This window comes from Phoenix dactylifera, chromosome 7 (genome assembly GCF_051530095.1).
Source record: "Phoenix dactylifera cultivar Ajwa chromosome 7, Ajwa_hap1_PhDact_Kaust_v1.1, whole genome shotgun sequence".
NCBI classification, from domain to species: Eukaryota; Viridiplantae; Streptophyta; class Magnoliopsida; order Arecales; family Arecaceae; genus Phoenix; species Phoenix dactylifera.
This window is the reverse complement of record NC_143196.1, coordinates 10068554-10076916: the sequence shown is the minus strand read 5'-3', so window position 1 is coordinate 10076916 and position 8363 is coordinate 10068554. Positions and strand designations below refer to the sequence as shown.

Here is an 8363-nt window from a genome sequence, read left to right as displayed (position 1 = left end):
TTATTAAGTTGTAACTAATATCAGAGATTAAGACGCCAATTTACCTTGAAATCTACCTGGGGTTGAAGCTTTTGGAGTTATCAACTGCCAAAATCCATAACCGACTTACCAACGGAGTAAAATGGTTTGCCTAAAACAGAACGAAATTTACCATTTCTATGCACGCTAATAAGGTCCATTGACGAGCAACACACAAGAATTCTCTGGTGCCAAAACTGCCATCCATGTTACCTTACGATGTCCCTATATCCCTGTATGGCAGCAACGGAAGCACTTCAGAAACCTACGTAGAAATTCCATTGCATTCGTCCATCAGTTCAATCCAAGCTCAAGGCCAGAAAATTACAGCTGAGCTTTTTTTTAAAAAAAAAGAGTCCATAAAAAGCCCAATAATTTATTCTAAAATGTTCCTGAAAGGTCTTAAAATTTATTTCAACTAGGTGGGAAAAAATACAGTTCTCATTGCAAGCATTTCAACAAATCTAGCCATTCTATTCACCAGCGTATTCCTCCTCAAGTGCACCGATTCCCCCTCTCTACTAAGCAAAAGTGCATAAACATTTTCACTACACAGACTGCATATACACCTTGACCACCGAACGTGACATTGTCCCAGAAAAATTACAAGGACTACCCCACCAACACGCATGACGTCCTCTATAAATTTCAACCAAGCATTCTTCCACCAAGAGCTCGAAATTTCCAACCGTATCAATCAAATAATCAATTTTCAGTACACTCAGATGTGATAGAATCCAGCATAGCCAGAAGGTATACCATCCACTTGGATTCCAGTCAAACTCTATATATTTTGTCACAACATAGGGGTCACCCCAGCTTCCTTCTCTAGCCCAGCAAGTCCCTGAATAGGCTAGGGTTATTCTCTGTTGGTGTCACGCCCACCTGTCTTGCAGTTGCATCTTTCTGCAAGGAATCTTGGCGATTCTGGCCCTTCTTCATGGCTGCCACATTTGTTGTTCCATGCGAGTTCTTATTAACAGTATATATGTCAGCCAGTTCTGGATTTAAGGAACCAGAGCTTACCGCAGCTGGTGGAGTATCTGTGTAAAGTGCCATAAGATCTGGTGTTTTAGGACCAGCTGCAGAAGAGTGATCAATAGCTGAGGGGGCTGATGTTGGCCCTAGGAGCCCTTCCAGCTGCTTAAAGGGATCTATAGATGGAGTGCTTGCTGGAGTTGGTTCACCCAAGTCAAGCAGATCTGGAGGTGGGGAAGAAGGAACTGTCTTCTCCTTGGGAGGTTCAGAAGATGAAATGGCTCCTTTAACAGCTGGCTTCTCTGCAGTCGTTGGAACACCCTTAGGTGTCTTGTGGGTAGGCGGTTGTCTCTTCTCACTTTTAGCAGTTGAAGCACCAAATAAAGAAGCAGCTAACTTCTGCTTTTCAGCTGAAACTTCAGCCTGCTGTTTCCTAGAATCATAGAAATTATCTCGTGTTTGGGAGCTCACTGTTCGTCCATCAAGATGGGTAGCCCCATTTGCTGTCTTCTGAGTACTTGAGCTAGAAGATGCGGAGGGTGATGAATATGTAGGTCTACCCCACTTCCTCTGAACACCTTCAAGCCGAAGTTTAACTCCAAAATCAACAGATGAGGCATCAGTTGCAGATGGAAGATTAGGGGCATGGTGGGTTTCTCTAGGGTAGGTTTGCTCAGGCACTGGAACTAGATCAGTGGTTGGGAGTGGAAGTACAACTTGAGGGATGGTTGGTGGAGGTGAGGGCTTTGGAAGCTCATATGCCTCAAACCTGAGAGAATGACTAGAAGCCTCATGCTGGTATTGGCTTCTGAAATTGCCAATATTGAACATGCCTGATCGTTCATTCTCAGGAATATAAGGCCTTGCTCCCTTTTCCATGGACTGGTTCACAAAACTGTCAAGGAATGAGAGGTTCTTATCAATCTGCAATAACAAAAAAATAATAAAAATAAAAAAAATACTGATCAGTTGCCAGGCTTGGGTGCAGGACCAATAAGGAGCAGCAATAGTTAACAGTAACACCACATTACCAAGAACATACAGCCAGAAGTACGATGATGTTTTGATCAGACTACAAGTTCATTTCATGACAACTTATAAGCCGCTGTTAGTTAACAGTGACACCACATTACCAAGAACATACAGCCAGAAGTATGATGATGTATTAGATCGGATTACAAGTTAATTTCATGACAACTTATAAGCCGCTGTCAGAAATGAGATGTGCTAAACAGCGAGAAACTAATCTAGCTGAACGTTTTGTTCACTGGATTGTATGCCATCAATTAACAGCACAAATCAAGTTCAAAGATTTTCATCAAATACAATTCTTAAGATTACTGTGTTACCATATTCAACTAAGGCATCACATAATTTTCGTCAAGGATAAAACTAGCTGAGATTCCAACAGTTTAATGCTGAGAAACAATATGCAATTTATATTCATTACCAGATGGAACGAGGATATGATATAAACATGTAACCATATATTGAAGGAGAACCACTTTTGTTCTTTCACCATTTTTGCTTGCATATAACTTATTGGACTCATTTTCAACTTCTGTGCCGACAAAAACTATCACACAGAATTTTCCAAGCTACAAACAAGTGCAAAACCAACATGCAACATCTAATCAGCAGAAAAGGTAGCAGATTAGATTATAACATGTAGATACCCCACAGCCTACATGTGAACAAGAATTGGCAACATGACTACACATGTACAATAAATTCTCTATCATGCATACTATTAGACGTCTTAAAACAGTTTATCATAAGTATTGCCCACACAAAAAAGCATATGCAGCATGTATGGACTGAAGTAGAAGTGAAGTGAGAAAAATAGCCTTCTATAGAAATCAGCCATGTATGATCATAACTATTAGATATAAAGTAAATACACCAAAAAGTGCTCAATAATGACCTCAATATCCTCACAGCTTGCATCCGATGGCATCACACTTTCAACAGCTTGGCTATCTAAGCCCAACAAGGCTTGTAACTCATATGCACGCTGCTGCAAGTCTGTTGAATGTGATGCTGATAGTTCATCAATCAGGGATTGACACTGTAACAAGTGATCAGAAGGTTAATCAAAATACATAAACTATTCTAAGAGATAAAATTCAAGTATAGTTTAGTCAATCAGCAAAAAACCTACAATTATGGTTAAGAGACTAATCCAAAAAGAATCAAAATCATAATCATAATCATCAAGCCTTTCCCAGCTAATTGGGAAGTAGAGTAATCACATAAGTTACCAAAATGATTTTGCTGCAGACTCAATCATTAAAGAACAGGAGAAAAAGAAAGCAATCCTTGCTGATGTGACCCTTCATATGTTCTTATATGAACACAGAGAATGGTTTGGTGTTATAAAACATATTCAGTTACATAACAGATCCGATAAGCAAGCAAGAACTTGATCCAAGTTAAAAGAAAACAGCCAACCTTTCCTGTTGTAGGAAGAAGTTCAATAATGCAAACTAAATGGAAACTTCGAATAAAATTTATCACTATAGAAAGAAAATAAAGGTGAAGCCCATTATACAAGCACTGCTAGCTTTATATCTACTAGTAAAAGTGCACACGCAAATGCAGATATATTGGAAATATAACCAAAAGCAATAATTGACAAGAAATTAATTATGAAAATTCATGAAAATTATCTATATGAATATATTAGTTACGACAGTGATGTTATAATGTTTTGAGATTAAATATTTGGCACATATTATTACATTGTATAAAGTCAGGCTTTTGAATTGTATTAAATTACAAATACATAAATTATAATATAGTATAATTTTATAATTTTTATATAAGATTCATGTTAAAATTGTAGTTTGGAGATCTCACAGATCAAATGGATGAGACTCAATAGAAAGGTCTTTTAGAGATCTGGAATTTGATATCGCATGACCCTTGACAAAATCCCAGTTTTTCTTGGGTCAGAAAAGGCTGAAAGCTACAGCAGTAATTTATTTTCTTCCGACTTTTGAAAATTTAATCATATTTTAAGTCCATTAGAGCGTAATGTAGATGATCATGTTTTCTTCTATTAGATTCAAAATCTATCATTGCTTTTGGATAGAAATTTATAAGTGTTTTTATATAGAATATAGAAAAGAGTTTGATTGTCGTTATACTCTTGATAGATTTCAACTAGAAAAGCATTTCTATATTTGCTCTTTGTATCTTATAAGTAAAGGGAAAAACATAGTGGGAACAAGAGACAAAATTTAAGTCAAATATGGATTCAGAGTTCCCAGTCTTATCTCAGAATAGTCAGTCTGCCTTCACTTTCTCATTCATTACCTTTAGATAACAATTCTTGATTGTTTCCTCTCTGTTTAGCATCATGTTGGTGTCAAAGTTAAATCTCATCAATGGCAACTTGTGGATGTAGCTATTAATGCATGGTAGGAAGCTAAACCATTGTGCTGCCACAATGTACAAGGTTAATGGCTTCGAATTATGACAACACGCTGACATTTTCTTAAACCAGTGAAAAGCATTTAGATTCTCATATAAATATTCAATCTTGCAAGTGCACCCACAGTCCAGAAGATGAGACCGACCGACAACGGGAGGAAGAGCATATTCACATGCATGACATGCAAGATGAGAAATAGAAGCCTGAAGGATTAGAGAGAAGGCATTTCAAGCGACTGATCACAATCACAAGAGTATTAGGAGTTTGGAAACAATTTTTGTGGAAAGAACCCTGAAAATAATATCAAAGGAGAAATACTACAACCATTGCCACTTCTTCAAACACTGCTTTCAACAAACAAGCCTATAAATACTCACACCAGCTTCAAGAATATGCAAAGAAAACTACTATAATAACCAAGAAGATTCAAACATTATATTTTAATCACTGGCACCATTTGTTGGCTCTACAAATTCATGCCCACAAAATGCAGAAATTAGAAGTGTTCTCACAGTTGTTCACCTGAAGAACTTTACCAGCATTCTGATAGGTTGGAGAAAAGCACCTACTATCTAAATTGGAACTCTAGAAAGGCAAAAACTATTGGCCCAGTTGATTACATCTACAGCACATCCATGGTCAACTGAACATGGTAGAATTTTGTACCACAAAAAACATGGTAGAATTGAGACATGCAGAATTGGATCTGATCTGTCTGCTCAAGACATCACAACAAGATTACTTGAATTATGTGGAGAATGATAAGCATAATGCTAGTTTTGATGTCAACCACTTTGTGAAACTATTTTATCTCCAATTGATAGAATACTTTGTATAAATAGTCAATTATTCCATCTCTCTCTTCAGCATCTTCTCCAACCTCTTTATGAGAGATTTGATATCATGCTCTTATTTTTATTTGTCTTTATCTATGCCAAAGCCTGTGTAATTGTCTCCTGGATCTCCATTCTCTCAATCAAAAGGGTTACCCTGGTACCATAGAATTCGATATGCATCAGTACTGGGTGAACTAGGCCTACATCATGATGTATTACCTATACTGAGGCATGTCCCCCTCATCAAGGCAGATACATACGAATCATGTACGTTGGTACACTTCTTTCTAGGCACATCAAAGCATACCACCCCGTATTGAGAAACATACGGTATGTAGGCCATCAATGCAGTACTGATCCTCAAGATCTGAATTCTAGCTCTCAATGTGGTGACATTCAAAATAACATGCATCTCCTCATTATGAAACATGGACTTTTTTTATACAGCTATTATCCATTTAAATGGACTTTGACCTTTATTTCGATAAAAGATGTATAGACTATTTTTTTATTAAGGTTGTAGCTATACAAGTTTTAAATGTCAATGCTAGAGAAAAGCATGATCATCATGGGTATGGATATAGGCCACAAGTATGACAATATGGGTAAGCCTATACAACAAATCTTTAAAAAAGGATAGGATTTCTGCCTTATGGCTATAGCAAACACATATAAATACATACAAATTTGTTATACACAATCGTGCAATGGTATGGTTGCTCCACTATAATTTGGATGTCACAGGTCCGAAACATCAAAACAACCTCTCCACACAGGAGTAAAGTTGCGTACATCTGATCCTCCCCAAATTCCACAATGGCAGCAGCCTCATGCACTAGGGGGCCTTTTTTTAATAATAGCATACACATATATGTTAACAAGAATCCCTTAGGCATTGTAAATTATCACAGCAATGTAGTCCATACCACAATGCCATCAACACCCATAAATTCAGCATTTAATCATGATTCAAAATCCATAGAACAAAACCCATACTCGTGCAATAACATCAACTTCCCAGACTCTAAAATTAACCATCGATCATTGAAGGGTCAATTTCTCAAAACGGAAAAAAAAGAAAAAAAAATAAAGGCAAGCCCTCTCTTTTATCCTTGGAGGTATTCAGTAAGGATCCCAAAAGAATCAATGAAATGTCTAGAGCCTTTTTCATTTTCAAAAGAATAGGAAACCCAAAATAAGTATACGACATGTATCCAAGTGATATCTTACAATTATCAATATCCAATACATATTGGAATATTTCGTGCAATTTTGATATGTCTGTGCCTATTAGGACCTAGAGTAGTGAAACCTTAGTCATATTGCTTTAGATTATCATACAGAAGTATAATGCAGGATCTTGTCATGGGCAGGAAATCTTAGCTTCGCTAAAGCATCAGCTACAGAAATTTACAGATCAGTGATGGATATCCATATTCATCTTCATGAAAGCCTGATCATACACTACAAGTATAAGCTGAATTTCTATATATTTGTATATTATAAACCATTAAAACATGTTTTCAATATTCTAAGCACCAGAAAGGAAATAATTATAAAATACTTATAGGTGGCAGAATGCTAATGATCTCTGATCTATGTCAAACAAAAAAAAAGCTCTGATCTACATTTTCTATCACAGAAAAGTCAGCAACGCAATCATTGAAATATAGTTGTAGCTGACATCTGATCAACATTTTCCAAATGGAATAGGAGCCCTCTCTCTAAGTCTTTCTCTTCATGTCCTTTTCTTTCTTTTTCCCTTTTTTTTATTACGGAGCAGTCTGTGGCATTGGGATACACAACAAGATGGCTCTCCCCAAAATACCCTACAACCACCAACCCCCCCAGTTGAAAAAAGAAAAAAAAAAAAGAAAATGAATGGAGGCAACATTTCAACTCATTCTTCAGCAACCAAGAGATTTAAACAGCAGGCTGACATCAACAACTCTTCTGCAAGGTACTTCTAGGGCATTTTATGTAATACAAAATGATCTTATCATTAGGAAAGCTAGGAAGAATAAAGCAAATTATCTTTTGAGAACAAAGAAAAAGCTCAACTTGGACACTTGCAACATATGGGAAGTAGAAAAGGGAACTTTCATAATGCCATCCAGTAACCTAAACAAGTTATTACTCCTCCAGATAGAAAGTAAGTTCAGCATGCTCTGTCAGTTAAACACTTAGCAAAGCCAACAAGAAATTTGTAGCAGCAATAAAGGAGTATGATCAGACTTCATATAAAATGAATAATAAAAGAATATGGTAATACTAACAAAAGAAAAAGGACAATGAAATAAAATATTGATTTACCTCGGGCAATAGTTCCACTTTCCTTCCAACAGCAATTTCAAATGCGCATATTTTCATGATTGCTGATATAGTATAAGCCTTTCCAACAGCAAGAAAAAAAGAAACCACATATGAATTACAAGTAACAAAAATGCAATTACATTATCAGATAAATTAGTAAAGAAAACTACAGATGCAGTACAAAATCACATGCACCATTACATCTAAGTCAGATTATATCATTAATCACAGAAATAGCAATATGCTGGCCCATACAGCAATTAGTCACAACTTCCAAATCTATACCAGGACATCAGTATTTGTTGATTTTTCTGAAAGATTTTATAGCATTTTAGCAAAATAGTAATACATCCTACACAAATTTTTAATTTTTTATTATAATACAATGGCAAATTGTGCTGTCATTAACATCATGGAGACCAATGCATCAGAGACAATATAATCTAGAATCTAAATTACAGAAAACCAAGGTTCATTGTTAAATGGCAAAATTGTGGATTTACTGTCAATGACATTAACAGGAATGCAACTTTGAACTTCCAAAATGTTTTTTTTGCAATAGAAAAATGTAACTGAAAACATCTTAGAGACATATTTTCATCATTACAGATGTGGAAGAGATCTATCGTGTTCTGGTTCATTAGAATATTTTGATCTTACACCAAAGACTCAGGTTCATCCCAGATATGGGAAGCCGCGCATACAACTGCAAATATCAGTCCCAACCCCCGAAGAAAAAGGTGGAGAGTTGACATTAAGTTGACAACCAGGAATCAAAAGCA

The 8363-nt window shown here is 36.3% G+C and overlaps 1 protein-coding gene across 1 annotated transcript in view; it reads right to left on the bottom strand.

The window, feature by feature from the left end:
* Positions 1–274: 274 nt before the first annotated feature.
* Positions 275–8363, bottom strand: part of LOC103721640 (Adaptin family protein) — a 29640-nt gene continuing 21551 nt past the window's right edge. Inside the window, exons 9-11 of the mRNA XM_008811929.6 lie at positions 7582–7659; positions 2921–3064; positions 275–1920 (exon numbers count right to left, since the gene is read on the bottom strand). Of these exons, the coding sequence (XP_008810151.3) occupies positions 847–1920; positions 2921–3064; positions 7582–7659 (1296 nt within the window). The 3' untranslated portion in view covers positions 275–846. The remainder of the gene's footprint in view (positions 1921–2920; positions 3065–7581; positions 7660–8363) is intronic.